Genomic DNA, 27,650 nt, shown 5'->3' on the forward strand with positions numbered 1-27,650 from the left:
GATCACGACGTCACCCATTTCTACGATGCATTCCACCGCCGCGAGGAAGACACGCGTCCTTCCGACGTGGCCAACCGGGCGCGTCAAGCTGGTGGATGGCTGCATATTTATTCGGCAACGTGGTGGAACCAGACGTGACGAGCGGCGCAGCGACAACGACTCGTCACGCCCGTCCAGCAACCATCGCAGCGTCATGGGTCAATAATCGACCCATGCATGGACCCATGGCAGCGTGCACGTACGCCTTCAATGAACACACTAATATTGGCGCGGTCATCATATACTGTTACAAAGAGGCAGTGCAGCGCACTGGCTGTTTGCCGAATCGTGCTCCACAGCCGGATGCAGTTGCTTACATGGAGCAAGTACGATCCAGAGAGTGCCTCGAGCGGGCGCCAGGCAGGCGACTTGAAGCCGCATCGCCTTGTTTGCGGCTCGTTTGCCAGGAGGTCTCGACACCTTCCGCAAGTGCCAAGTGGACTGTAAAAATACCGGCCGCCCATTGGTGGGATCGCAATTGATCCAAGTTGTGATTGGCTGGATCTTGACACGGACTGGCCTCCTGCCTCCGGACCACACACGCCAGGATGCCACCGCCGACGCAACACGGTCGACGCCACTCGACGTCGTCGCCGAGCAAGTCGCCGACGCGCCGCAGCCGCCGGTCGGGCTCGCTCTCGCCGCTCAAGACTCCGCTCGCGCCGACCGAGACCCAGTCGTCCGTCGTGCTCTGCTGGGGCTGGGGTGGCAACGGCCAGCTCGGTACCAACGATCGCGAGTCGCGCATCAAGCCGCACGTCGTGCAGTCGCTCCTCGACCGAACGACCATCAAGCAGCTCGCATGTGGCAGTCGCTTCACGGGTACGGTCCTAGCAGCTTGACCAACACTAAGTCGTCTCTGTACTATCCAGTTGCCGTGTCCATTCACGGCGCTGTCTTTGCGTGGGGCAAGAACGACTATGGTCAGCTCGGCATCGGTCACAGCCTCCATGCACAGGTATGCCCATCATGCATGCGCACAGTGGCTAAGAAGCGCCGTAGCTCGAGCCGCGGGTGCTCGATGACTTGCATGACGTGGCGATCGCTCGTGTCGCAACGCGCGGGTCGCACGTCGTCGCCGTCTCGGAGGAAGGCAGCGTGTACACGTGGGGCCGCGGCGACGAAGGTCAGCTCGGCCACAACACCAAGACGTCGCTGCACGTGCCGACCAAGGTCCCGGACCTCGAGCACATTGTGCAGGTCGCTTGCGGCCGCGCGCACTCGGTGGCGATCGATCTCCAGGGTCGGCTCTACTCGTGGGGCTCTGGCGAGGACGGCGCGCTGGGCATCACCGACGCCGAGTGCAGCCTCGTGCCGCTCGCGATCCCGCACGTTGCGTCGTTCCAGGCGATCGAGTGCGGGTCCCGCCACACGCTCGCACTGACCAGCGACAACCGCGTTTTTGCGTGGGGCTGGGGGCTCTACGGGCAGCTCGGGCTCGGCCACTCGGACACGGTGCGGCAGCCGACCGAGATCCCGACCTTCATCGGGAAGCGCGTCATCCAGATCTCGTGCGGGTTCCGGCACTGTTTTGCGGTCGTGCCGGCGGGCATCGACGGCTTCTCACCCAACGTCGACGTGTACGGCTGGGGCTGGAACCAGTACGGACAGCTCGGCGAGCTCGAGAAGGACGGGTCGCCCGACGTCGTCCTGCGCCCGGTTCGCTGCTCGGCCCTCATCGACGTCAACCTGACGCTCCTCGCCGCCGGTGGGCGTCACTCGCTCGCGTGCGTCAACGGTGACACGTTTGCATGGGGCCGCGGCGGCGACGGCGAGCTCGGTACTGGCACCGTCTCGAACGAGCGCCACTTGACGTCGATCGCGATGCTGCACCAGCGGTATATTCGTTTCAACGAGCCAACTTGATACAACAGAGAATCGTGTAGGAGCATGCACCAAGTGGCTTGCGGCTGGGCGCACTCGGCGGCCTTGTACCTTCAAGACACGGCCGAAGTGCCATCGCATGCGATGCTGAGCGCGAGCTCGTGGACGCTGACGTCCGGCGACTGGGACGCCTTCTCGGGCATGCTGGTGCAAAGCATTCTGCAGCTCATGATCATCTACCAAGTGCTGCCGGCGCACTGCGGCCTTCCCGTCGAGATCGTGACCACGCGCATCATCCCCGCGGCCGCCTTTACAACGACCATGGGCAACTGCTACTTTGCGTTTGCGGGCTGGCGCCTCGCGCGCGACGAGCGTCGAAACGACGTCACGGGGCTGCCCGAAGGCGTCAACACGGTGCTGGTCTTCGCCTACGGCCTCTCGATCATGGCGCCCGAGTACCAGGCGACGCAGTCTTTTGAGGCGGCGTGGGAGGCCGGGCTCTTTGCTGCGATTTGGACCGCGCTTTTGCAGATGGCGCTACTGCCGTTCGTCTCGTTCCTTCAGCGCTCGATCCCGAAAGCCGCGCTCCTCGCGTCCGTCTCAGGCATCGCGCTCACGTTCCTCAGCATGGGCTTTGCGTTTGAGATCTGGGAAAACCCGCTCATTGCGCTCGGCCCGCTCTTCCTCTTTGTACAAACGACTTCTTATTTCCAATCTGATGGCATATGCTAGCTCGTGTGCTACGGCGCCGGCGTCAAGCTGCCGTTCCACCTGCCCACGGGTCTCGGGTCGCTCCTCCTCGGCACGCTCATCGCGTTCGTCTTGTACTACACGGGCGCGTCGACCAACGTACGTTGCCAAGTCTATCCGCACGGTGTCATCCGGCTCGTAGTTTGTGCCCATGACGCAGCCGTACGTGCTCGATCTCCAGGGCCCGCACGTGGACATGCCGCTCGTCTGGCGCGCGCTCACGAGGTACATCACCAAAGTGTTCATGTGCCAAGGTATATCGTAGCGGCGCCGGCTGGAAGTACATGAGCATCATCATGCCCATGGTGCTCGTTAACGTCATGTCGGCGATCGCCAACTTTGAGACCGCGGCGGCCGTCGGCGACAAATACGACCCGATCACGTCCGTGCTGGGCGGTACGACCTCTTGTCACTGCTTGTCAACTCTGAAACCATCGTCTTAGACTCGATCGTGACCATCCTCGGCGCGTGCCTCGGCAACCCGTTCCCGACGGGCGTCTACATTGGCCACGTACGTCGCATCGGTGATCTGTGTTCTGACGCGTGCGTAGCCGATCTACAAGGCGATGGGCGCGCGCAACGCGTACTTGGGCATGAACGCCATCTGCATCTCGCTCCTCGCGATCCTCAACGGTATATCAGAACGTATATATCTATGAGATCTTATGCGACATGGTCGTAGCCACGCCGTGGATCATTGGTACGATCCCGATTTCGTCGGGCGTCGGGTTTCTGCTCTGGATCGGCATGGTCATCACCGCGAGCAGCTTTGAAAAGAAGGAGCAGGAGAGCAACCACGGCACGGCCGTCGTCCTCGGCATGGTCCCCGCGCTCTCGGCCTGGGGCTTCCAGCTCGTGCAAAACACGCTCACGGCCACGTCGCCCAACGGCTTCAACATGACGCGAGTCGTCGAGGCGCTCAGCGACGCGGGCTTGAACCCGAACGGCATGATCGCCTTGTCTCAGGTAGATCAAAGTGGATAGGAGGAGAGGGCGCTGAGTGTGCGAGGGGTAGGGGTACCTCTTGACCGCGATCGTGCTGGCGTCGACGATGGTGCACATCATCGAGCGCGACTTCATCTACGCGAGTCTCTGGATGCTCATTGCGTCGATCTTGAGCGGGACGGGGGTCATCCACGCCTTTGAAGTCGAGGCCTCGGGGATACAGCCGGCGTTCGGCGTCTTCCCGACCCCGTGGTCGTTTCAGTTTTGCCTCGTGTACCTCGGCCTCGCCGTGCTTCTCTGGGTCTTTCAGCTCGGCGAAGACGAGCACAAGTACACGTGGGCCAACCTCGCGGCGTGGGCCAAGCTCAAATTCGGCAAGCAAAAGCCCAACGAGCCCCGGCGCCGGCTCTACACGCAAGAGTCGCGGCACGGATCCATCGCCGACCTCCCGCAGCTGCGCGCTCTTGCCGACGCGCGCGAGACGACGCCGCTCCTGCGGTCCATGGACACGATGGCCGAGAACGCGCACGACTAGATCTAGATAGAGCGTTGGTCGTTTGATGACGATCATTCATCAATCCACTGCCGATTGCGTTTGGCTCTCGATCGTTCGTGGTGCGCGAGGTATAAACGTGCTGATGCGTTAATGCAGCGCCATTTCCAGTGGTTTGGGACTGTAAGTAATTGGTGAGTGCGTTGAATACGCCGACGCCGGTTGTCGCCATCGCCGCCGCATCTTTTGTGCCGCTCTCGAAGTCGGATCCTTCGCTAGTTATTATGGACAGTTGACGCGTATGACTCGTCGACGTAGTCCAGCAATACATACAGGCGAGTGAGAAAAGGGGTGTTGATGAGCCCTTTGCTCAGATCACTACCGCGTCCATCATCAGCATGACGCGACGCCTGCCGCCCATCGATCTTATTGCAATCTTAGCGCCGAGAAATGCCGCCCATATTGCACTCGTATTGGCCAATCTCGCCGCGTTGCCCATCAATATGCAATATCCACTTCGTCTGTGCCGTTCAAGCGGCCATCATCGGCTTCTCATCACGTCATGGGCGTGTGATAATCAGCGCTTTTTGGATATGACGGTCCGTGTCCCATACCGCAATCCCCACGCCACCTGGCCCCACGTCACAGCGGCACCAATAGCAATTCCGGGTTAGGCGCACTGCACCTGCTCTTACAAACCCAAAGTCAAGCAATATATATCGGCTCGCAGAGGTATAGAAACACACTGTGTGTCGCGCATATTGCCTTTTGTGTAGGCGCGCCAAAGATATCAATATCGCCAAGTGTTTATGAACTCGGCCCCGGACGTGATCGAGGTGCAATCATGTCGACACGAAGCGTGCGCGCGGTATACAAGCAGCATGTACATTGCTCGTCGATCTTCATTCTGCAAATTACATTACACTATGAAGGCAGCGACAACAACAACCACCGTCGTCGAGGAGGTACCGCTCGTCGTTGGTATGGAAGGCTTGCACGTCGACTTCTTCACGCCGGTCGAGATGGAGATGCTCGACCTGCTGAGTTCGCCGGCGTCGCCAGCGACAAAGTCCGAGCCGATCGCGCCCAAGAAGCCCGCGCCCACCAAGCCGCGCCGCGTGACATCGAGCAAGCAGTTATTGTACGTGGAGCGCCACCGCAAGAAGCGTCAGGCCGAGTTCATCGGCCTCCAGAAAAGCGTCGTGGAGCTGGAAGCGCAGCTCGCCGACATGAAGCACAAACACACACTGCAGTCGATGCTGCACCCCGGCTCCAAGTGGCGCCAGCACGCGTCGAACGAGCGCAAGCGCCGCGCCAAGGCCATGCTCGAGAACAAAGCGCTGCGCGACGCGGTCGAGCAGCAAATGCAATTTACCGACACACTCGTGCGCGCAGTGCAGGCCGTGCCCGCGGTCTCGAACGCCACTGTCTCGGCGCAGCCCGAGGACCAATGGCAGTACCTGCGCCTCGTCGCGGACCCGGAGCTGCGCAAGGCAGCGTACCATCACATTTGCGACCGCGAACTGGACCAGCTCCAGAGCGCCTTTCTGCAGGCCGGCTTGCTCGAGTCGCCAGTGCCCGAGCTCCACAAGCACGAGTACAAGCACGTCAACCACGCAGTGCAGGTGCAAACGATCCTGACCGGCCGGTTCACGCAAAGCGTCGCGTCGGTGACCGAGTCGGTGTGGCAGTGCCTCACTGGCGCCGCCGTGTCCAAGGATCCGCTCTTAAAGCAGCTCTACAACAGCCACACAGCTGTCGATCCGAGCGTCAGCTACATCATGGGGTCGCGCGACCACGCCCAAGGCCGGTTCGACCGCCGGCTCCTCTGCAAGCGCTACGAGCAAGGACCCAAGTACGTGGTCGTGTGCCGCAGCATCCTCCACGACGATGCCGTGCAGGCGACGGACCTCAACAATATTTTGGACGAAGTGTCGTGGCTCACGATCGAGCCGGACGAGGCGGCGCCAAAGAGCACCGTTATCAAGTACTTTCACAAAGCCAACCAGGCGCGCAACGCAGGAATCGTCTTGACCAAGAGCTGGCTAGAGCGCTTCACGCAAGAGACCGACGACGTCGGTATCGCGATCCGCCAGTACATCGACTCGCACTAAATCACCGATGCACACTATTATTGTACTATTAATATTACATTCCTTCGAGCACTATCACATCGGTTGATGCAAACGACGACACTCGGCAAACAGCGTTCTGAAAGCGTCCCGTTTGACTGATCGTTTGCGGTCGGTGAGAAAAGGGTGACGGCGTCGGGGGGTGATTTCTCATCATAACTGCGTGCAGCAGGTGACAAGTTGACAAAAATGCACCAATTGTCTGCTAGCCCTTTCTATGTTAGTATAAAGGAACTCGCGATGCGTCGTGCACGTACTCTCATGTTGGACAAAATTGCGTATTCTCTGGGAAGCACAATGGAGTGGGTTGTGGTTCTGAGTGCTTCGAAAGGAACCGCGGATGTCGCACGACCCCATGGAATTCGCTCCGATAGTACACAAAATTGCCACATGTAGTACGTTCTGCAATGTTCCGCGTGACGTCGGCGCAGTCCGAGGTACATCTTGTGCGAATTCCGCGGCAAACTCATTGGTGCCACCAGTCCAACCTTGTCGCACCATCTCACGCTATTTAACGTTTGCATTCACCAATCCGCGCAAGGAATTTGGAAACAACCAATCAAAGGCAAGAAATCATTGGAGCATTGGCCAATCCAAACTCGAACACACTATTTGAAGGATGGACGTGGCGGGTTTACGAAAATACATCAGGTCGTGATAGTCGCGGTGGTGGCTCGTAGGTTGTAACTTGGGCGCTGCTAACGCGATGAATCCGAGCGAAGCCTTCATCTCGAGCATGTTCGACGTCACGAGCGCCGACTTCAAGGTCGAGTGGAGCCACGAAGAGCAGTCCATGCTCCACAACCTCTTTCCTGGCGCCCAGCCGCCGTCCTCGACCGCGTCGTCGCCGTCGTCCGACTCGCGCAAGAAGCAGAACTTAGCTTTGCAGCGTCACCGCAAGAAGCGCCAGGCCGAGCACGAAGAGCTCAAGCGCGCGGCCGTCGATCTTGAGGCGACGTTGCAGCGACTGCAGCAGTCCAAGGCGCTCCAAGACATCCTCAACCCGCCGAGCAAGTGGCACAAGCTGGCCGCGGAGGAGATCCGCCTCGAGCAAAAGGCGCGGCTCGAGAACAAGCACCTCAAGGAGATGATCAAGGAGCACATGGAGATCGCGCAGACGTTTACGAACCTCATCGAGAAGAAGCCCGAGCAGCCGACGGTCATGGCGGGCTCGCTCACCGACAAGTGGAAGCAGCTCGTGCTCGTGGCGGACGCTGCAACGCGCAAGGCTGCGATGCACAACATTTGCGATCGGCAGTTTGAACTCGTCGACAGCGCGTTCATCGAAGCGGGACTCATTGACGCGACGACCGAGATCCAGCGACACACGAGCAAGTTCCATCTCGGCGTCTTTGAGCTGCACACGATCGTGTGCCGTGCCGCACCCATCACCCTTACGTCGGTCGCCGAGGCCTCGTGGCAGGTCATGCGTGGCGCGGTCTCAGTCAAGCACCTCGACCAAGAGGCCAAGCGTGTCGAGGATGTCGATGCCAACACGTCGTACGTCACGGGCTGGCGCAACCACCCCATGGGCAAGTACCAGCGGCGCGTGCTCTGCAAGCGCTATTATACCTACAGCGGCGCAGACGCAACACGCTGCGTCATGGTCTGTCGGAGCCTCGAGCAGGACGAGCTATACCCGTACGACGCCGCGAGCGAAGCGACAAACGAAGTCTCGTGGCTCGTCCTCGAGGCCGAGCCGAGCGGGAGCACGCGTGTCAAGTACTTTCAGCGTATCCGGCCGTCGTCGTGGAAGGTCGAGGGCCCGCCGAGCGACTACTGGGTCGATACGCTCTCCAAGCACTCCAAGATGATCGGCAATGCGATCCACGACTACATCGAGCAGTATGGCCAAGCCCAGCTGCAAGCTGCTGTGTAGTGCCTCTATCTAATATGACCTTGTACTTGTTATTTGCATCGATGCGCTAGTCGACTTGAAATAAGGCGCTCACATCCGACCACGACGCAATGAAGCATGTGGACGTGTCGTTGCCCTTTCAGGTAGGTGATAGCGTGTCGCAGTCGAGCAGATGCGGCGTTGCCACAGCTCATGATACAACAAGGCTTCGCAGTTGATTGCTCTCTCTTTTTCTGACGAAATTACCTTCGGTAGCCACAACGACTAGAGCTACTAGTAACGAGATCTAGCGTGCACCTAGACCTGTTCGCTGGGGTATGTTCTCAGTGCTACTAGTAGAGTAAAATTGTTGAATGAGAAGCGCATAAAAGATGGTGGGTGGCGTCAAGGTCTCCGTGGACGCTCGTGAAAGATCGCTCGGCCATTGCTCTCGGCCTTGGTGTCACAGCATCCCGAATGGCCGCGTCGCTTCGACCAGCTCGAGTACGAAGCTGAAGCGTCGCAGCACGCGGCGTTATAACTTGTTGGCAAGTACGGTAAGCCTATCGTCATCAGCCTACGACGCAAAGCTCGGTCGCCGCAGGGCCGCTGCGCGCTGCAGACCACTCTTCGACCATCTGACCTTGATACACGCCTCTGATTAGCTAAACCGATTTCATATCGCATTGTCCTTTGGCGGCGAAGCGCCATTTTGGATTTGGTTGTCAACCATGAACCCAAGCGAGGCCTTCTTCGTGGACCTGCTCGACCTCTCGAGCTTCGACTACTCGGTGCAGTGGTCGTCGCAGGAGACCGAGATCCTCGAGACGCTGCTACAGCCCGTCGACAAGTCGTCGCCGCAGTCGGCCGATGAGCACGCGTCGTCCTTGCCGCCATCCAAGGTCAAGCACAACCTTGCGCTCAAGCGGTACCGCAAAAAGAAGCGCGACGAGATGCAGCAGCTCAAGGAGGCCGCGAGTGAGCTCGAGCTCCGCCTCTTGCAGCTGCAGACGGCCAAGGCCGCGTCCGACTCGCTCCACCCGCCGACCAAGTGGCAGCAACTCGCGGTGAACGAGCGGCAGCTCGAGAAGCAGGCGTGGGCCGAGAACGAGAACCTGCGCAAGCTCGTGAAGGAGCACATGATCACCGCCCAAATGTTTGCGCACGTGCTCGAAAAGACTTGGGAGCAGACGCAGTCCGCAGCCTTTCTTGACGCGCCAAACGACAAGTGGCAACAGCTCATCCTCGTCACGAACCCGGCGCTGCGGCTCCGCGCCATGCACCAGATCCTCGACCGCGAGAATTTCCGGTGCCAAGACGCGTTCATCGAAGCGCGGCTCATCGACGTCAACGACGAGTTTCAAAAGCATATCGCCAAGTTCCACCACCACAGCGCCCACGAGTTCCATACGATCGTGCATCGGCGGACGCGTCTCCAGCTGCGCTGCGTCGTCGAAGGCACGTGGAACGTCATCCGCGGCACGGCCGGCGGCATCCCCAACATGAACCGGTCGTGCAAAGAGCTCATCGACATTGACGCTGACACGTCGTACGTCACGGGGTGGTTTGACCACCCGCTGGGAAAATTCCAGCGACGCGTGCTCTGCAAGCGCTACTACGACACGCAGGACGCAAAGACAGCGACCAAGTGCATCATCGTATGCCGAAGCATCGACGATGACGAGCAGTCGCCGTACGATCCGTCGACGCCGTACTCGAACGAAGTGTCATGGCACCTGCTTGAAGCCAACGACGACGGCGCCGACTTCAAGTACTTTCAGAAATTCCGGCCATCGCAGTGGACAACGACGCTGACGGCGCACTGGGAGAAGACACTGGAGCAGGCATCGCACGTGATGCGCCGCGCTGTGAACCAGTACATTGACGGGTATCGGCTCGAGGCCGTAGAGGTCAAGGAGATAGGGGCGTGAGACTTAGTTGATATTCGCACTAGAGCAAGTTCAATTTGAAGTAGTTTTCTGCAATGATCCAAAGCACCTGTGATGGTGACCGGTCCACCTGCAAGCAGCTGCCTACGGGCATGTCTAATTGCCTTCATCTATGACGCGAGTTGGCACTTGGCTGAACGGCCAAGCGCACGCTTGACGTGGCATCGCGCTCGATGCTGGCGATTCAGTTGGTCGCTTGCGCAGCCGCTACTGTGGCCTCCATTGGCTAAAATCATGGCGAGCTTCGCGTGTGATTGGCTGCGCACGCCCACCAATGCTTGTGATTGGTTCACCTCTACGTCGACCTGGTGTCGAACATTGGCGACAAGTCGGAGAAAGGCCGCATGAACCCGAACGAAGCGTTCGTTGCCGGGACGCTTGACCCGTCTAGCTTCGACTACTCAGTGCAGTGGTCGCGCGACGAGAGCGAGATCCTCAGCACGCTTCTGCTCCCGCGCAGCGACTCGTCCCCGGAAGCGGCGACGCCGGCCCACCCCGCGCGCCTCAAGCACAACCTCGCGCTGCAGGAGTACCGCAAGCGGAAGCGCAACGAGATGCAGCAGCTGCGGCAAGCGGCGGCCGAGCTCGAGGACAGGCTGCGGCAGCTGCAGAAAGCCAAGGCCAAGAAGGACTTGCTGCGGCCGCCAAGTAAGTGGCAGCAGCTCGCAGTGAGCGAGCGCCAAATGGAAAAGGCGGCGCGGACCGAGAACCAGCAGCTACGCGAGCTCGTCCAGAACCACATGATAACGGCGCAGATCTTTGCCAACGTGCTCGAGAAGACGTACGACCAGACGCAGTCCATTGCGTTCCTCGATGCCCCCGAAGACAAGTGGAAGCAGCTCGTCCTCGTGGTCGAACCGACTCTGCGGACGCTCGCCATGCACCAGATCCTCGACCGTGAGCACCTCCGTTTCCACTCGGCCTACATTGAGGCCGGCCTCATCGACGTCAACGACGAGTTTCAAAAGCATATCGCCAAGTTCCACCACCACAGCGCCCACGAGTTCCATACGATCGTGCATCGGCGGACGCGTCTCCAGCTGCGCTGCGTCGTCGAAGGCACGTGGAACGTCATCCGCGGCACGGCCGGCGGCATCCCCAACATGAACCGGTCGTGCAAAGAGCTCATCGACATTGACGCTGACACGTCGTACGTCACGGGGTGGTTTGACCACCCGCTGGGAAAATTCCAGCGACGCGTGCTCTGCAAGCGCTACTACGACACGCAGGACGCAAAGACAGCCACCAAGTGCATCATCGTATGTCGAAGCATCGGCGATGACGAGCAGTCGCCGTACGATCCGTCGACGCCGTACTCGAATGAAGTGTCGTGGCACCTGCTTGAAGCCAACGACGACGGCGCCGACTTCAAGTACTTTCAGAAATTCCGGCCATCGCAGTGGACGACGACGCTGACGGCGCACTGGGAGAAGACACTGGAGCAGGCGTCGCACATGATGCGCCGCGCAGTGAACCAGTACATTGACGAGTATGGCAGGGCACAAGGCCACGCCCAACCCGAAATTTGCGACGACATCAAGCCGTAGAAGAAATGACCTTCATGAAGCTTCACGTCGGACTGTACACGTGACGAAATCTAGCAATATTTTAACGCACAGTGATCCCGCAAGCTTTGCCAGGCGCCAACTGCAGAAACGGAAAGCCGAAGCCAAAAGGACTTCCAACAACACCTGGAGGAAACAGGTACGCTGCATTTTTGCATGGCAAACACGAGCTAGTCGGCGCGTGAAATAATGTCAAGTGAGAGAAACCAGGCGTAGTCTAATCGTAGCAAGCCGTGTTGAGATCATGCGCTGGATCCCATGGACATGATGACGTGGTCCAGTGTGTTGTGTAATCGACGCGCGTCTCTGATTGGCTGGCTCTGATTTGGCCGAATCAAAACACTGGATCTGAAATAAGAAGCAAAACTCAGTTTGCATTTGTCGTTTTCGACGACACCACCAAATCGACATGGAAGAGATTGGCATGGAGCTGTTCGACGTTGGCTGCTATCAGTACTCAGTCGAGTGGTCTGCTGAAGAGAGCGCCATTCTCGATGGACTTCTCCACGACAACTCGAGCGATGACGCCGCCACGCCCAAGCCCAGCAGCCACAGCATCGTCCTCAAGCGATATCGTAAGAAGAAGCGCACCGAGTTCCTCGAGCTCAAGCGCGCGGCACAGGAACTAGAGGTGCGCTTAATGCAGCTGTCCGAGGCCAAGCAGCTTCGCGACGTCCTCAGTCCGCCGGGCAGGTGGCAGAAAATCGCGGTGCAGCTCAAGATGGACACGGCCGCCGCGCACATTGAGAACAAGCAGCTCAAGGAGCTCGTCCAAGCGCACTTGGTGACGGTGCAGACGCTCGGCAGCATGCTCGACAAGACGCACGAGCTTGCACTGACGCTCAACCCGGCGCCAGAAATGCGCTGGCAGCAGCTCGTGCTTGTGGCTGACCCAGACCTGCGTCGTGCGGGTATCCACGGGATCATGGACCGTGAATGTGGCAAGCTTGCGAGCGTGTTCATTGAGGCAGGGCTCACGGACGCGAAGGACGAGTTTCAGAAGCACATCTCCAAACTGAGCGTCTCGGGCGGCCACGAGTTCCACGTCGTCGTGCACCGGCACCTCGGGCTGCCCGTCTCTGTCGCCCTCGAGCGATGCTGGGACGTGTCGCTGGGTGCGTCCATGTTTTTTCCCAGCCTCCCGCACCAAACGCTATCGGCCACGGCCATCGATGCCAATACGTCGTATGTGGTTGGCTGGCTCAACCATCCGCTTGGCCGGTTCCAGCGGCGCGCGCTCTGCAAGCGGTTTCCCGGCGAGAAGCGCAGCACCTTGATTGTGCGCAGCATCGATCTGGACGAAGACGCGCCGTACGACCCGAGCTTGCCGTATGCGATCGAGGTCATTTGGGTGCAGTTTGACGCGAGAATGGACGGCGGCACGGACGTCAAGGTCTTCCAAAAGTTTCGGCCGTCGCATTGGACCGCCGACATGTTGGCGACAGTGCAGTGGCCCGAAGCCCTCGAGAAGGGCGCACTTGACTTGCACCAAGCCATCCACGACCACATCGAGACCCGTACCGTGCCGTGTGGGACGAGCAACTCGTGATAACTCAACATTGTCCATTCTCATTGCAGCTGCGGTTGATCGTAGTAAAAGAACACACTCCGTGCGATGTTGAGCGCCCAGATACGTGGCACACCCATAGTCGTTTGGTCGTTGTGTTTTCTTTACACAGATAGCTGATCTTGGTCGCTCGCTGGCTCTGTCAGTGGTGACTGCAAGCAGTTCAAGACAGCGCGCGCCGTTGACGCACACGATTGGTTGAAATGGTAGGGATGCGGCGATGCCATTGGCCACAGCAAGCCAGCTGGCATGCCATTGGCCTGTCGGACCGGGATAAAAAGGCAGCGGCAGCATGAACCCGAGCGAAGAGTTCGTCGCGGACCTCCTTGACCTCTCGACGTTCGACTATTCGCTGCAATGGTCGACCGAAGAGGCCGAGGTCTACGAAGCCCTTCTCTCGAGCAAGCCATCGCCCCCGTCGCCCGAGGAGCCCGCGCCGCCGCGCCAGCACAGCAAGAACTACTTGACCCTCAAGCGGTACCGGACCAAGAAGCGCCAAGAGGTCGATGAGCTTCGGCGCGCAGCCAAAGAGCTTGAAGAGCGCCTCTTGCGGCTGCAATATGCCAAGTCGTTGAAGGACGCGTTGCATCCGCCGACCAAGTGGCAGTCCCTCGCAGTCAAAGAGCGCCGGCTCGAACAAAAGGCACAGGCCGAGAACCACCAGCTAAGGGAGCTTGTCCAAGACCACATGATCACGGCGCAGATACTATCGAACGTACTCGAGAAGACGCGACAGCAGGCGCAGAGCATCTCGTTCTTGCACTCGGCCGAGGACAAGTGGAAGCAACTCGTGCTCGTGGCGGACCCAGCGCTGCGCGTGCATGGCGTACACGCCATACTCGACCGCGAGTTTAGCCTTCTTGAGAGCGCGTTCGTCGAAGCCGGTCTCATCGACGTCGACCCGGATTGCGAGATCCAGCGCCATGTCTCCAAGTACTCGCACGCGGGCACCCTTGAGTTTCACACGATTGTCTACAGCCGCGCGAACCTACCGTTTGCGTCCGTCCTCGACAGCATCTGGAGCGTGATCCTCGGCACCGTCAACACGGTTCTGGGCTTGAACCGGTACAGCGACGAGGTCACGACCGTGGATGTGAATACCAAGTACGTCCGCGGGCGGCTGGACCATCCGCTCGGCAACTTTCAGCGCTGTGTCGTTGTCAAGCGCTTCTTCGCGCCTAGCGCCGGCGGCACGATGTGCTACATTGTGTGTCGGAGCATCGACGACGACGAGCTCGCGCCGTATACGGCCGAGCCGCCGTACTCGAAGGAGGTGTCGTGGCTCGCGATCGAGCCCATGCTTGACGGCAGCGTGCACATGAAGTTCTTTGAGAAATTCCGACCCTCAGCGTGGACTGAAGCGATGCCATTGAGTGCGCACTGGGTCAGGACGTTCGAAGACGGCGCCCAAGCGATGCGCGACGCGGTCCGGCGGTACATCTTTCGACACGGCGAGAATGTCCACGACCCGGCTCCGTTGACGTTTGCATTGTAACTCAACTTATTAATTTGTTGTTCGTAGTTTCCTGCACAAACGTAGTTCTCATTTTGACTGAAAACGTAGAATTTCATAGAAACTATGAAATTACAGCGTTCGATCCATGCCAATAAGAAATGATAAATCAGCTCTTGGCAACTAGGTCACGAAGAGGAAGCAAAGGCCGCAACAGCCGCGCCAACATACTGCAGCGTCATCAGCGTCATCAGCGTCATCCACGTTATCCGACTTCTCTCATGTCGGACCTCATCGGTCGAAATCAACGCTCTGGGCCAGTGGCATCGGCCACCGTAGCATAAACGGATGACCCCACGCTGCAGATACGTGAAATGACGTGTGATAGGCTGAAATACTTTCGTAACGCTGGCTCATTGGTGTATTGCGTAGAAACGAGCCAATGACAGCGCGCTCTCCATCATCTTGCAAGATGGATGGCAGACCATTTTCGTCGCAGCATCATGAAGTCGACCGTCGCCAGCCCCGTAGACCCGCGCTTCGTGGACGACGACCTGCTTCTATGCACCGTAGCGCTGCCCGCCACGCCGAGCTCGGATGAGGAGGCCGACCGCATGACCCGGCGGCGGCTCACGATGCGCAAGCACCGGGCGAAGCGCAAGACGCAGCTCCACGACCTCCGAACGCAGACGCAGGCGCTGCAGCTTCACTTGCACGCACTGCGAGAGCGTCAGAGTATCCAACATCTCTTGAACCCACCAGGGCCGTGGTACAACCTCATGCTCTCGGAGAAGGTGCGTTGTCGCGAGGCCCACGCGGAGAACGACCGGTTGCGGCACCTCGCGCAGCAGCACTTGGCGCTCTCCAGGACCTTGTCGAGCCTCTTGGAGCAGCCCACTCTTCACACCCCATTGACATCGCCTCGTTGTCTTCCGTCCGAAGCCGACCGCCGTGCCCCAGTCATGCACGCGATCCTCGACGCGACCTACCGAAAGCTCTGGGGAGCCTTCGTGGAAGCTCGCTTGATTGACGCGACCGAGACGACGCATCACCATGCAGCCCAGTGCACGGCGACGGGCGACGTCGAGTTCCACACGATCGTGTACCACGATACGCCGCACGACCTCACCACCGCGGTCGAAGGCGGCTGGCGACTGCACCAAGGAGCGCTTGTGCTCGACAGCCTCGACCACCTTTGCCGCAGCGTCGATGAAGTCGACAGCTGCGTGACCTACGTCACAGGCTGGATGGACTTGCCCGATGTCGGCCACTTCCAGCGCCGCGTGCTCTGCAAGCGCTATGCACCGTCGCCGACGACGTGCGCGATTGTATGTCAGAGCGTCGAGGCCGACGACGCGATGCCGTTTGACGCGTCGAGCCCGATCCTGACGGAGAAATCCTGGCTGCTATTTGAAGCAAACGGAAAAGGCGGAACAACGGTCAAGTTTTTTCAGAAGCAGCGCCCGCTCAGTGGCACTGTTCCTGGCGCATGGGTCACCGCACTCGCCAAGCGCACCCAGGCGTACCAAGACGCAGTCCATGGCTACATGCGCCAGCTCGAGCCGCCCCCAACAGCAAGTATCATCTCGGACGTGCCATTATGAGCTCAACTCAAACGTGCTTGAACAATTCCGTGTATTCAGATTCAGATTGGTATTGGGTGCAAAACGCAACCGGTATTGAAGCATTGAAGTACCGGTGGACACAAATGTGTCGGATTGTGGATGCTTGCATCGGCCAATGCTGTGATCGTGTGACAGAGGTCCCCAACCCTAAGGACATAGCTCGTTGTCGAAGGAATGCTTGCGACGTGCGGTGCGATAGCTTTTCGTCCAGCTCAAATCGTTCATTTCTACTTTTCCCATGCTCCTCCACGTCACCGAAGCCGACCTTTGCCTCGAGCTGACGCTGGCGCAGACGCTTGCGACCGTCTTTGTGTACCCTGGACCAATCCCGCTGGCGTCCATCGCTCGCGTCGAGCTGCCGACGGCGCTGCCGAGCCAACTCGAGTGCATCTTTTCTCCCTTGCGCGTCGGTACCGTCGTTCCGTGCTTCTACGTACGCACCAACAATATACATGAGAAACACTAGCTCATGCCTCTTGGCTAGGTCAACGGAACGTATTTCGGCGTGTGCAGCAAGCGCGAGTACATTTACTGCCGCCGATCCGTCGACAACTGCCTCAAGATCGACATCAAAAAGTCGAGCGCCAGCAAATACGCCTCGTGGTTCATTCAGCTCGACGCGTCGCAGTCCGCCGCAGAGATTAAGTACATGATCGACTCTGCAATTAGCAGGCAGGATGTTTGCTGATCGCGCATCACTGCCAGAGTCTCAGATGCAGTTATGGTAAAACCTTAGGCTTTCATTCAAATTGAGAATACATACGATTGGCAACCACTTCACAAGCAGCTTTGCAAGCTCCGTTCACAGTGTTGGTTGAATCGTCCATGCAATGAGTGTATGTTTCATTCTTACAAATCCAGAGTTTAAAACTGGCTCGACGGCTCGACTACAGAGTGTTGATCTAAATCCGCATCTGTGAGATTCGAAGGCGCCAATTCGACTTTTCGTAAGGAGCATGCACTTCCATGCCGCTCAGGCTGCTTGTAAGTAGAGCTCATGACCACCCAAAAGCTGTCGAGTGCGTCCGCACATCCCGTGTACGTGTTCCACGCAAAGCAGTCGACAAGTCCCCGCGAGCTGTCGCCGCATAGGTGGAGCAAGCGATTGAGACGACTCTGCCCACAGGAGGTTATGGCAGTGTTATACATGTACGATAACGTGGTTACAGGTGGTACTGTGTACTTCCCGTATTTAGACTTTCGACGCATTTGAGAAATCTGCTTTCGTCCCAATGAATTCGCACACCAAGTTCGGCTGGCAAATGGTTGGTGTGAAAGCTCTGTGCCCACGAGGTCCGAGGGCAGAACGAAGCCATCATCATCCTTCGTATATAGATCTCACAACGTTATCGCCCTTTAAGCGCACTTCAATAAATCTGCAGAACAGTCGCGATCGATTCGTAGTTTCTATTGAAATCGCACGCAAATGGGTGCCTTTGTCGTCATGGTTTCGAAGCAGATCACTGCGTGATAGTTCGTGCGTAGTATGTACTACTAATCCAGCGAGTATTATTAGTGCGTCGCACCGAGCGTTCGTCTTCATTGCTGGGGCCACTTGTCGCTTGGGACACCCCCGTTGACCTCGGAATTCGCAGCCTCGGCTGATTGCTCACACGCTTTGGAGGTGTAATCGGCGGGTTCGTCGCTGGAATCGTAGGCATAATCTCTGCTGTGTACACGCTGCAGCAGGTCGAGCGCGTGAGCAAGCACCTCGTCTTGTATTTTCACTGTGACCAAGTCTCTGAAGCGCGTGCTCTGCCCGACTTGGCGGAAGTTTGTGCTGCGACCAGCTGTGGACACCATATGATTGGATAAAAAGGACGTGGCCGATCGTGCGTGCGCGATGCCATTGGCTGCCCATTGTTCATTCCGAAACGATGGACCGATGTGCAGCCGAGGTGGTCAACATGCTCGACCTGGCAACGTGCGACTACTCGACGCAGTGGTCGGCGGAGGAGAGCGAGATGCTGGACCTGCTCTGCGCCGATAGCCCCAAGCCGCACGACGACCGCAAGACGATCCTCCAGCGCCATCGGCTCAAGAAGCGCGAGGAACGCGAAGAGCTCAAGCGCGCGGCCGTCGAGCTCGAGGCCAAGCTGCTTCAACTCCAGCAAGCCAAAGTCAATCCGCTTCTGCCTCCTACAAAGTGGAAGCAGCTCGCATCCGACGAAGCCCGGCGTGAAGGCGCGGCCAAGAGCGAGAACAAGCAGCTCAAGGAACTCGTGCAGGCGCACATGGTCACGGCGCAGGCGCTCGCCAACCTCCTCGAGAAGACGCGGGAGCGCACCGGCGCCACGAACGCCCTGGGCAACCCCACCGAGAAGTGGAAGCAGCTCATCCTTGTGCAGGACCCGAGCCTCCGGACTGCGGCCATCCATCACATGCTCGACCGCGAGCACGCCAAGCTCTTCAGCGCCTTTGTGGAAGCGAGCCTCGTCGACGCTACGGGCGACATCCAAAAACACATTGCGAAATACGGCCACCACGACGCGATGGAGTTTCACTCGATTGGCTGCCGACACGTCGACCAACCGCTGCCCGGCGTTTTGCTCGCTTCGCTCGACGTGCTGCGGGGGAGTGTGCCGATCGCGCAGTTGAACCGGCGCTGCAAGGAGCTCGTGACCATTGACGCCGACACGACCTATGTCATTGGCACGTTTGACCATCCGCTCGGCGAGTTTCAACGCCGCATTCTCTGCAAGGTGTACGGCTACGAGGGCGTGCCACGTCACGAGCGCTGCGTCGTGGTCTGCCGCAGCATCCACGAAGACGAGTTGCTCCCGTACGACCCGTCGACGCCGTATGCAGTCGAGGTCGCGTGGCTCACGCTCGAAGCCAACAAAACTGGCGGCACGGACGTCAAGTACTTTCAGAAATTCCGCCCGTCGACGTGGTCGGCGGCAACGCCCGTGAGTTCGCACTGGCTCAGCCAAGTCGACGAGCACTCGAAGAACATGCGGCACGCTGCCCGCCGATACATTGACCAAGTCGCGTCTTCCACCGCCTAAGGTACCATCGATGTACGTCACGTCGCCAAGACGCTCATGTCGTGTCTGCACTCCAGTCGAATATTATCAACATGTACTATTTTCACACCATTTTGTTGACAAATGTCGGCGCCGATGAAGCACACGCTCATAGCTTCAGACTGATTGTACGGGGCAGAGGAGTAAGCTCTTATTGAGAAATGCGTCGAGGATACGTTTGACAGATCGTTGTGGCTTTTGATGCGGCTGATGTCGCCGACCAAAGTCCCAGCATCGATCGACGTGAGTACCACTGGAGAAATTTATGCGGAGGGCGAACTGGAGCAGTGGCCCGAAGTCAGGTGCGCCAACATCAAGAGGCCAATAAGATTCTTTGTCAGTCTTCAGTTTAACGACGGTCACTCGGCGCTCTAAATTCACTAACCTAGCGTTATGGAAAGAGTGGGTGAAGACTACGCAGCTGCATATATTGTCGAAACTGCTGCGAGCGGGGACTCAAATGACGACACGCAAAAGCGTATCGTAGCTCGAGACGCTCTGTGCAGTTCTGCTGCTCTGCTTCAGCGCTGACAAAGACTCGCATGTTCGTGTCCAAATCCATCGTTTTGATTGGCCAAAAGATTCGCCAAGAAAGCCATATGAGTGGCTAAAATCCAATAAAGTGCGGTCGTAACGCTGCGATTGGCCCCGTAGTGACCATAATGGCGGAAGACAGGCCGACGACGTCGGGCGAAGCGTTCGTGCTCGGGATGCTGGACCCGTCGTCCTTCGAGTACTCGTTGCATTGGTCATCGGAAGAGCGGGACATGCTCGACTCGCTCGCGCACGAAGCCTCGCCCGACGAAGATGCGAGCTCGATCAACGGCTCGGTCGCCAGTTCGGCGTCCCATCCGTCCGAGAAGCGGCAGGCGCTGGCCATGAAGCGCCACCGCAAGAAAAAGCGCGAGGAGCACAACGAGCTCAAGCGCGCCGCGTTCGAGCTCGAGACAAAGCTGCGCGAATTGCAGCAGTCGCGGGCGGTCCAGGACATTCTGCAGCCGCCGAGCAAGTGGCAGGCGCTCGCGACAAACGAAGCCAAGCTCGAGCAGCAGGCCAAGCTCGAAAACAAGCAGCTCAAGGAGCTCGTGCAAGACCACATGGCCACCGCGCAGGCGTTCGCCAACCTCCTCGAGAAGACGTGGCACCAGTCCAAAGTCAAGGCGCTCGTCGAGAACGCCAACGACAAGTGGAAGCAGCTCGTGCTCGTGGCCGACCCGAGCCTCCGCGCGGCAGCCATCAACCTCATCCTCGAGCGCGAGTTTGGTCGCATGGACAGTGCGTACGTCGAAGCCGGGCTCATTGACGCGCCCTTTGGCGTCCAGAAGCACGTTTCTCGGTACACGCACGCCAACAGCCTCGAGTTCCACACGATCGTTTGTCGCTACACGCCGCTGCCGCTGCAGACCGTGCTCGACGGCTCCTGGAACGTGCTCCGGGGCACCGCGTCGATCAAGGGCTTCAACCGCTACTGCAACGGCCTCGTCGACATCGATGCGACGACGATCTACGTCGACGGCTGGTTCGTGCACCCGCTCGGGCACTTTCAGCGGCGGACGCTCATGAAGCAGTTCCGTGACGAGTCGCGCGTCGTCATCGTGTGCCGCAGCATCGACTACGACGAGCTCGCGCCGTACGACCCGGCGCAGCCGCACGCGAACGAGGTGTCGTGGAACCTCCTGGAGGCCAACCCGGACGGCGGCACGAACGTCAAGTTTTTTCAAAAGTTTCGACCGAGCAAGTGGACAGCGGCGACGCCCATGAACCCGCAGTGGGCCGAGACCTTTGAACAGCACTCGGCCATGATCAGCCACTCGGTGCACAAGTACATTGACGACTTTGCCGCCGGGACCGCCCGCGACGAGTATCACCAGCTGTAGACAACTAGTTCATTAGTCGCTGTATAACCCAACCCTATGTGTTCAACTGACTAAGTGTGTGCTGGAGAGACGCCCTCTTGCGCCACGTATCCTAGCGTGGGCGCAAGTGGCTGCTGCAAACGCTGTTGACTCGGTAAATTTTGGCGCGGAGATGCGCGCACGTGATTGGTCAAAAAGGCGGTACGACGCAACACCGATTGGTTACTCAACACACGGCAAGACAGAAGGGTGGACCGACAGCTCATTTGCGCACGTCGACATCGAAAGCATGGACGCCAACGCGGGTGAAGCCTACGTGCTCGAGATGCTCGACCTCTCGAGCTTGGACTACTCGCTGCAGTGGTCGCCAGAGGAGGCGGACCTCCTCTCGAGCCTCGTGTCGACGACGGACGAAGAGCCGGCACCGACGGCCAAGTCCAAGCAGAGCGAAGCGCTTCGGCGCCACAGGCAAAAGAAGCGCGAGGAGCAGGCCGAGCTCAAGCGCGCAGCGCAAGAACTCGAAGAGAAGCTTCATCTGCTACAGCAGACCAAGGCGCTGCGTGACATTCTGCAGCCGCCCACCAAGTGGCAGGCGCTCGCGACCAACGAGGCGCGGCTGCGGCACGAGGCGACGGTCGAGAACAAGCAACTCAAGGAGCGCGTCCAGGAGCACATGGTCACGGTGCAGACGTTCGCGTCGCTTCTCGACAAGACATGGCAGCAGTCCAAGGCCATGGCGTACGTCAGCGGGCCCGCCGAGAAGAAGTGGGAACAGCTCGTGCTCGTGGCCGACCCGACGCTTCGCGTACGTGGGATGCACGCAATGCTGGACCGTGAGCGCGCGCGGATCGAAAGCGCGTTTGTCGAAGCCGGGCTCGTCGACGTCGTCGACGAAGTTCAAAAGCATGTGTCCCAGTACACGCACAACAACAGCCTCGAGTTCCACACGATTCTGCACCGCCACACGCCGCTGTCGCTGCACGCGCTGCTGGAAGGGACGTGGAACGTGCTCCGGGGCACGGTCACGATCCAGAACCTGCCGCGTTACTGCAAGCACCTCGAAGACATTGACGCGGATACGACGTACGCCTCTGGCTGGCTCGACCACCCGCTCGGGCAGTTCCAGCGGCGCGTGCTCTGCAAGCAGTACGTGAGCGAGGTGAACGGCCGCGCCCAGTGCATCATTATCTGCCGCAGCATCGAAGACGACGAACTGGCGCCGTACGACGCGTCGTCGCCACACGCCAACGAGCTCTCGTGGACGTTTATGGAGGCCAACCCGGAAGGCGGGACAACGGTCAAGTACTTTCAGAAACTGCGGCCGTCGGCGTGGACGGCCGCCACGCCCATGAGCTCGCACTGGGCCGACCGGCTCGAGAAGCATTCGCAACAGGTGCGCCACGCTGTGCACCAGTACCTCGACCACTTTGGTGCGACGCGCGCACCGCAGCAATAAACAAATACGATCTTACGGCATCGCGCATGCAGCTAGTAGCCCTACCCTCTTTGACGTAACAGGATCGCAGCTTTTGGGACAGAGGACGACGGCGACACTAGTTAACTTTATATTCACGCAAGCGCGTTTGTTGTACGACTATTGAAGAGCGTCGAGCCCGAGCCTTGCGTCCCGCTCGGCCTTGAGCTCGACGCGTGCGTGCTGCAGCATTTCGAGCACGCGGTCGCTCGTCGGCCGCAGCGCCTTGTCGTGCTGGAGACACTGCTTGATGATCTTGGCAACGACCTCGGGGCACGTCACCGACACGCTCGGCCGCAATTCGCCGGTGACGAGCTTCACCGTGAGGTCCGGGAGCGTCATGCCCGCCGCTTCGACCGCGTATGGCATCGCGCCCGTGTCCAGCTCGGTCAAGAGCACGCCGAACGAGTAGACGTCGACCTTTTCATCGTAGTCTTCGCCATCAATGAAAAGCTCCGGCGCGCTCCATTGAATGTCGGTGACGCCCGTGGTCATGTCGCAGTCGAACGTTCGGTCGCGGGAGCTGCCAAAGCCGCTGAGCTTGGCTTGCTTTCGGTTCGTCAAGAGGACCTTGGAAGCCTTCATGTTGCGGTGCAGGAGCTGCGGCTTGAGCCCGTGCATGTAGGCCATCGCCGACGCAATATCGCAAGCAATGTTGATCTTCTCGTTGGACCACGTGAGGCGCGCAAACTGCTTGGGGTTGTCGAGGAGGTGGCGCAGCGTCCGGCCTTCCATGAACTCGAAGATGCACGAGAGACCAAACTCGGGCGTGATGTTGAAGCCAATGAACGACACAATGTGCGGGTGGTCGATGCGCGCCATCGAACGAATCTCGCTCAGCAGCGCCTTCCGGCTCTTCTCAATCTCGGCGGGCGACCGCTTCAGGTCGAGCGACTTGAGAAAGACGGCGGTTGCGTCGCAGTGGCCCATTTCGGTCTTCATGTAGTTGCTCGGGATCGCGCGTGTCCGCTCGACGTCCTCGGGCACGACCCAAAACTGCGGGTACATGGCCAGCATCTCCTTGTAGTCGTCGCGGTGCACGTCGTCGAACCGGATCGAGCCCGAGTGCACGAGCGAGTTGGTGAACGACGTCTTGGTTAGCGACGTTGGCGCCCGCGACCGGTTCGGGTTGTTCTCGGACTGGATGAACTCGGCCATGCTGCGCTGCGAGCGCGTCGCCGCCGGGTCGGGCGTCTCGACGTACGCTGGCGTTTGTGTTGACGAGCAGGTTCCCATGATGGAGGATGTGGAGGGTAGGTATCAAGCTCTGCGCTGGCGCTTGATCGGTCGCTCGTCCGTGGTGACCAGGAAACGAAACTGAGAGATTGCACACTGGCGTTCCAGCACAGGCGGGGTGACATGCGGCCGCGGCAGTGGGACACGCCCGACGGTCCTCGCCGCGCAAGACGATGATATCCCGCACAAATTTGACTGCTTTGGGTACCTCTCACCACGCAGATTCGGCGAGCATGGTACGACCGCCTCGGATGCACGCGTCCCAGTTGCTGGCCATCGCGCTGTCGACGGCAGGCCGCGTTGCCCCTCCTCGTTCGGTTCAGTCTGCGTTCTAAAAATGCGTCTGGCGGGCGGCTTTTTAATTGTGACATATACAAGGATCAAGTGAACATCAAATACACTAAAATAAATTGACAGAAGCTGGCCGCAATTGATTACCTTCCGTGGCGTATTGCAGTGTGGTGTTGGTCGACTAACTAACAGTAAACATGGACATCCGGCCTTGGCGGGACATGGCGTACATGTACCAGCACCCAAGCGCCCGTGACAGGCAGTGACTTGTCCTTGCGTGGACCGATTACTTGTCGGGCGGTTAGTAAATTAAGTTAGTCAGCAAAGGCCAAGAGACACCTGCGTGCGATGGACAACGAGTCCGACGTCCACACCGGCCGCTTGCACGCACGAACGCACAACGCGTTATCCCGCCTGGGACACGAGCGACGGGGAGCCAGGGCCACTCGATGCACGTTGCCAAGCCATTGCTTTGTGCCGGCGCTGACGAAGAGCTTGTTCCAACGTATGTGGTCGTAGTTTGCGAACATGGATGTCCCCACTTATAGAGAGGATCAGCGTGTACTGGTGGGGAGAGTGTACTGTGACTGGAGTGAGCTGTTATGCTGGACTTGCGCCGTCGAACAAGGAGTATTTGCTTCGCGGAAAATTCGCCGACCGCAAGGCAGCGCTTATCTCACCTTTACTCTTCACCGCCACATACTTGTGTGTGGCCAGTCCTTCACGCAGCTCCTTCACGCAGCTTCTCAGGTGACCAAGTTCAGTGCCGACCATTTTCACACTAGTTAAATAGAATACACTATTTAGAGTAAAGCATTCGATTGCGACTCGGAAATTTCCAGCAACTTAACCGGTTCATAGCCGAGCGGTTTGTTGACGAATGTTGACCCAACCGGTTGACGCATTCGACATCCTTGAGGCGCAGCCAACTGCCACACGTCACTTGGCGTCTTTTCGTGTCCTTAGCATGCGAGCTGTTTACGCGATCCTCGCGGCCGCGCTCTCGGCGCAGGCCTACCTCGCCGTCGAGATCCCTCCCGTCGACCGCAACCTCCTCCAGAGCTACAAGGTGCCCACGCCCAACGGCCAGGAGTTGGAGGCGCTCAAGGGCTCCAAGGACGCCGTCTTTGTCAAGGTACGAATAGCGTCGACAGATCGCAAGGTTGCTCATGGCCACTGCTAGTTCTACGCGCCGTGGTGTGGCCACTGCAAGACGCTGGCGCCGGCCTGGAAGGAGCTCAGCGCCGGCTTCTCCGTGCTCGAGAACGTGGTCGTCGCTGAAGTCGACTGCGACACCCACACGGACGTCTGCCAGCGCCACGACATCAAGGGCTACCCGACGCTCAAGCTCTTCCGCGGCCCGTCCGCCGTCGAGGAGTACAACGACCAGCGCAACCTCGCCAAGCTCACGAGCTTCTTGACGTCGCGCATCGAGGCGCCGGTTCACGCGGACGCGTCGCTGGTCGCGCCGACGCCCATCTTGATGCCCGTGCTCGTCGTGCTCTCGACGTTCACGCTCGGTCTCCTCTCGGCGCTCTACCTCCTCTGCCTCCGCCCGACCGAGAAGGTCAACCGCCCGCAGTTTTTCTGCAAGCCCGACAACGCGACCATCAAGCCCGGCCACGGCGCCGTCTACCGCGTCGGCCCGTTCCCCAAGCCGGCTTGCGACTCGATGCTCGAAGCGCTCCAAAAGTCGGTGCAGCACAACCCGAAGAGCAACTTTCTTGGCCACCGATTGGTCGACGCCAATGGCAAGGTCGGCGCGTACGTCTGGGAGAGCTACGAGGCCGGGTACCTCCGCATCCAGAACATCGCCGCCGGCCTCATGCACGAGAAGATGCTCGAGCGCACGTCCAACGGCGACCGCATGCTGTGCATCTACATGAAGAACCGCCCGGAGTGGGTCCTCGCGCAGTACGCAGCGTTTTACTGCGGCGGCGCCATGAGCTGCCTCTACGACTCGCTCGGCCCGTCCTCGACCACTTACATTCTCCACCAGACGGAAGCGCCCACGGTGGTCTGCACGACGGGCGAGCTCCCGAGCGTGCTCACGGCCAAAGCCACGATTGCGACCCTCAAGGTTGTCATTCTCTGCGACGTTGACGTGGCGTCCGAGGCACATGTCGCGGCCGGCGCGGCGCTCGGGCTCACGGTCACGACGCTCTCGGCCATCGAGGCCATCGGCGCGGCCCACCCGATCGCGCCGACGTACGCCAAGGCGACGGACCTCTGCTTCCTCATGTACACGAGCGGCACGACGGGCGACCCGAAGGGCGTCAAGCTCACGAGCCAGAACATTCTGAGCTGCATGATGGGCATCGAAGACCGTCTTCGGAAGGGCAAGCTCCTCCAAGTCTTTACGCCCAAGTCGGTGCACCTCTCGTACCTCCCGCTGCCGCACATCCTCGAGCAGCTCATCCACGCTGTCATGATCCACCACGGCGCGTCAATTGGCTTCTTCCAGGGCAACACGCTCAAGCTCATGGAAGACCTGACCGAGCTCCGCCCGACGCTCTTTGTCACTGTCCCCCGTCTCCTCAACAAGATTTACGACAAGATTGTGGGCGGCGCCAACGCCGGCGGCGGCTTCAAGGCCTGGCTCTTCAACTATGCGCTCTCGACCAAGCTCGCCAACCTCGAGAAGGGCTACACAGCCCACCCGCTCTTCGACAAGCTCATCTTCTCCAAGGTGCAGAAGAAGCTCGGCTTGGACCGCTGCATGGCGATTGTCACGGGCTCGGCGCCGGTCGCCGACGACGTCTTGGGCTTCTTCCGCTGCCTCTTTTCGTGCCCGGTCCTCGAAGGCTACGGGCAGAGCGAGTGCACGGGCGCCGTCAACATCACCGACATCAACGACCTCACGCCCGGCACGGTCGGCGCGCCCATGTCGTGCTGCGAACAAAAGCTGGTCTCGGTGCCCGAGATGGGCTACAACGTCACCGACACGGTCCACGGTGACAGCGACGAGACGCGCATGCCTGTCAACGGCCGCGGCGAGGTGTGCTACCGCGGTCCGTCCATCTTTGCGGGCTACTTCAAGGACGATGCCAAGACGCAGGAGGCGGTCGACGACGAGGGCTGGCTCCACTCGGGCGACATTGGCGTCTGGACGCTCGATGGCCGCCTCAAGATTGTCGACCGCAAGAAGAACATCTTCAAGCTCTCGCAGGGCGAGTACGTGGCCCCCGAGAAGATTGAGAACATCATCAAGAGCAGCGTGTACGTCGCCCAGCCGTTTGTGTATGGCGACTCGCTCCACGCCGTCCTTGTGGGTATCATTGTGCCCGAAGAAGCCGAGATCGAAGCGCTCGCCAAGTCGCTCAACATCTCGGGGACGTTCCAAGAGCTGTGCGCCAACCCCAAGATCAACGAGATCGTGCTCAAGGACATTGTGACGGTCGGCAAGAAGGGTCTTCTCAACGGCTTTGAGTGCGTCCGTGCCATTTTGCTGCACCCGGAGCCGTTCACGGTCGAGAACGACCTCATGACGCCGACGTTCAAGATCAAGCGCAACGACGTCAAGAAGCTTTTCATCAAGCAGATCGACGCGCTCTACGTCAAGACAGGCGACGTCGTCGCGGGCAAGAA

At 59.3% G+C, this 27,650-nt stretch overlaps 13 protein-coding genes across 14 annotated transcripts; 12 read left to right on the forward strand and 1 right to left on the reverse strand.

The window, feature by feature from the left end:
* Positions 1-433: 433 nt before the first annotated feature.
* SDRG_01110 lies at positions 434-4,229 on the forward strand. Of its 2 annotated transcripts, XM_008606623.1 has the most exons (11): positions 434-861; positions 912-997; positions 1,042-1,877; positions 1,926-2,553; positions 2,596-2,712; positions 2,756-2,838; positions 2,879-3,009; positions 3,057-3,124; positions 3,165-3,246; positions 3,296-3,579; positions 3,629-4,229. In XM_008606623.1, exons 1-11 carry the CDS (start codon positions 588-590, stop codon positions 4,091-4,093), a joined length of 3,054 nt encoding a protein of 1,017 aa, XP_008604845.1. In that variant the 5' UTR covers positions 434-587; the 3' UTR covers positions 4,094-4,229. The 2 variants fall into 2 exon arrangements, with proteins under 2 accessions (XP_008604845.1, XP_008604846.1); XM_008606624.1 differs by having other exon boundaries at positions 3,057-3,246.
* Positions 4,230-4,860: 631 nt separating this feature from the next.
* SDRG_01111 (hypothetical protein) lies at positions 4,861-6,215 on the forward strand. Its single transcript, XM_008606625.1, has 2 exons — positions 4,861-4,934; positions 4,984-6,215. The coding sequence occupies exons 1-2, from the start codon at positions 4,896-4,898 to the stop codon at positions 6,163-6,165; spliced, it is 1,221 nt and encodes a 406-aa protein (XP_008604847.1). The 5' UTR covers positions 4,861-4,895; the 3' UTR covers positions 6,166-6,215.
* Positions 6,216-6,843: 628 nt separating this feature from the next.
* On the forward strand, positions 6,844-8,105 carry SDRG_01112 (hypothetical protein). Its single transcript, XM_008606626.1, has one exon. It carries the CDS (start codon positions 6,890-6,892, stop codon positions 8,060-8,062), a length of 1,173 nt encoding a protein of 390 aa, XP_008604848.1. The 5' UTR covers positions 6,844-6,889; the 3' UTR covers positions 8,063-8,105.
* A 638-nt stretch (positions 8,106-8,743) lies between these two features.
* Positions 8,744-10,014, forward strand: SDRG_01113 (hypothetical protein). The gene has a single exon (XM_008606627.1). It carries the CDS (start codon positions 8,752-8,754, stop codon positions 9,949-9,951), a length of 1,200 nt encoding a protein of 399 aa, XP_008604849.1. The 5' UTR covers positions 8,744-8,751; the 3' UTR covers positions 9,952-10,014.
* A 257-nt stretch (positions 10,015-10,271) lies between these two features.
* On the forward strand, positions 10,272-11,616 carry SDRG_01114 (hypothetical protein). The gene has a single exon (XM_008606628.1). The coding sequence runs from the start codon at positions 10,314-10,316 to the stop codon at positions 11,514-11,516; it is 1,203 nt and encodes a 400-aa protein (XP_008604850.1). The 5' UTR covers positions 10,272-10,313; the 3' UTR covers positions 11,517-11,616.
* A 301-nt stretch (positions 11,617-11,917) lies between these two features.
* Positions 11,918-13,227, forward strand: SDRG_01115 (hypothetical protein). Its single transcript, XM_008606629.1, has one exon. It carries the CDS (start codon positions 11,944-11,946, stop codon positions 13,081-13,083), a length of 1,140 nt encoding a protein of 379 aa, XP_008604851.1. The 5' UTR covers positions 11,918-11,943; the 3' UTR covers positions 13,084-13,227.
* A 142-nt stretch (positions 13,228-13,369) lies between these two features.
* On the forward strand, positions 13,370-14,673 carry SDRG_01116 (hypothetical protein). Its single transcript, XM_008606630.1, has one exon. It carries the CDS (start codon positions 13,394-13,396, stop codon positions 14,594-14,596), a length of 1,203 nt encoding a protein of 400 aa, XP_008604852.1. The 5' UTR covers positions 13,370-13,393; the 3' UTR covers positions 14,597-14,673.
* Positions 14,674-15,057: 384 nt separating this feature from the next.
* On the forward strand, positions 15,058-16,867 carry SDRG_01117 (hypothetical protein; the record flags this gene model as incomplete). The annotated part of the gene is made up of 3 exons (XM_008606631.1): positions 15,058-16,146; positions 16,379-16,612; positions 16,664-16,867. 3 exons carry the CDS (start codon positions 15,058-15,060, stop codon positions 16,865-16,867), a joined length of 1,527 nt encoding a protein of 508 aa, XP_008604853.1.
* Positions 16,868-17,978: 1,111 nt separating this feature from the next.
* SDRG_01118 (hypothetical protein) lies at positions 17,979-19,277 on the forward strand. The gene has a single exon (XM_008606632.1). The coding sequence runs from the start codon at positions 18,057-18,059 to the stop codon at positions 19,185-19,187; it is 1,131 nt and encodes a 376-aa protein (XP_008604854.1). The 5' UTR covers positions 17,979-18,056; the 3' UTR covers positions 19,188-19,277.
* A 552-nt stretch (positions 19,278-19,829) lies between these two features.
* SDRG_01119 (hypothetical protein) lies at positions 19,830-21,094 on the forward strand. Its single transcript, XM_008606633.1, has one exon. It carries the CDS (start codon positions 19,868-19,870, stop codon positions 21,080-21,082), a length of 1,215 nt encoding a protein of 404 aa, XP_008604855.1. The 5' UTR covers positions 19,830-19,867; the 3' UTR covers positions 21,083-21,094.
* Positions 21,095-21,295: 201 nt separating this feature from the next.
* On the forward strand, positions 21,296-22,658 carry SDRG_01120 (hypothetical protein). The gene has a single exon (XM_008606634.1). It carries the CDS (start codon positions 21,351-21,353, stop codon positions 22,515-22,517), a length of 1,167 nt encoding a protein of 388 aa, XP_008604856.1. The 5' UTR covers positions 21,296-21,350; the 3' UTR covers positions 22,518-22,658.
* On the reverse strand, positions 22,570-24,138 carry SDRG_01121 (TKL protein kinase). The gene has a single exon (XM_008606635.1). The coding sequence runs from the start codon at positions 23,769-23,771 to the stop codon at positions 22,656-22,658; it is 1,116 nt and encodes a 371-aa protein (XP_008604857.1). The 5' UTR covers positions 23,772-24,138; the 3' UTR covers positions 22,570-22,655.
* An 891-nt stretch (positions 24,139-25,029) lies between these two features.
* On the forward strand, positions 25,030-27,550 carry SDRG_01122 (hypothetical protein; the record flags this gene model as incomplete). Its single annotated transcript, XM_008606636.1, has 3 exons — positions 25,030-25,197; positions 25,246-27,491; positions 27,538-27,550. The coding sequence occupies 3 exons, from the start codon at positions 25,030-25,032 to the stop codon at positions 27,548-27,550; spliced, it is 2,427 nt and encodes an 808-aa protein (XP_008604858.1).
* Positions 27,551-27,650: the final 100 nt, after the last annotated feature.

The sequence above is a fragment of the Saprolegnia diclina genome (assembly GCF_000281045.1).
Source record: "Saprolegnia diclina VS20 unplaced genomic scaffold supercont1.3, whole genome shotgun sequence".
Lineage (NCBI taxonomy): Eukaryota > Oomycota > Saprolegniomycetes > Saprolegniales > Saprolegniaceae > Saprolegnia > Saprolegnia diclina.

Excerpts from the sequence above, each read along its gene's own strand:
- SDRG_01110 (XM_008606623.1), top strand. The coding sequence starts at position 588 with ATGCCACCGCCGACGCAACACGGTCGACGCCACTCGACGTCGTCGCCG. Across the intron at positions 862-911 it reads ATGTGGCAGTCGCTTCACGG|TTGCCGTGTCCATTCACGGC; the intron begins GTACGGTCCTAG and ends TGTACTATCCAG. Across the intron at positions 2,839-2,878 it reads GTCTGGCGCGCGCTCACGAG|CGGCGCCGGCTGGAAGTACA; the intron begins GTACATCACCAA and ends GGTATATCGTAG.
- SDRG_01116 (XM_008606630.1), top strand. The coding sequence starts at position 13,394 with ATGAACCCGAGCGAAGAGTTCGTCGCGGACCTCCTTGACCTCTCGACG.
- SDRG_01112 (XM_008606626.1), top strand. The coding sequence starts at position 6,890 with ATGAATCCGAGCGAAGCCTTCATCTCGAGCATGTTCGACGTCACGAGC.
- SDRG_01120 (XM_008606634.1), top strand. The coding sequence starts at position 21,351 with ATGGACGCCAACGCGGGTGAAGCCTACGTGCTCGAGATGCTCGACCTC.
- SDRG_01115 (XM_008606629.1), top strand. The coding sequence starts at position 11,944 with ATGGAAGAGATTGGCATGGAGCTGTTCGACGTTGGCTGCTATCAGTAC.
- SDRG_01111 (XM_008606625.1), top strand. The coding sequence starts at position 4,896 with ATGTCGACACGAAGCGTGCGCGCGGTATACAAGCAGCAT. Across the intron at positions 4,935-4,983 it reads GCGCGGTATACAAGCAGCAT|GCAGCGACAACAACAACCAC; the intron begins GTACATTGCTCG and ends TACACTATGAAG.
- SDRG_01118 (XM_008606632.1), top strand. The coding sequence starts at position 18,057 with ATGGACCGATGTGCAGCCGAGGTGGTCAACATGCTCGACCTGGCAACG.
- SDRG_01119 (XM_008606633.1), top strand. The coding sequence starts at position 19,868 with ATGGCGGAAGACAGGCCGACGACGTCGGGCGAAGCGTTCGTGCTCGGG.
- SDRG_01121 (XM_008606635.1), bottom strand. The coding sequence starts at position 23,771 with ATGGGAACCTGCTCGTCAACACAAACGCCAGCGTACGTCGAGACGCCC.
- SDRG_01113 (XM_008606627.1), top strand. The coding sequence starts at position 8,752 with ATGAACCCAAGCGAGGCCTTCTTCGTGGACCTGCTCGACCTCTCGAGC.
- SDRG_01114 (XM_008606628.1), top strand. The coding sequence starts at position 10,314 with ATGAACCCGAACGAAGCGTTCGTTGCCGGGACGCTTGACCCGTCTAGC.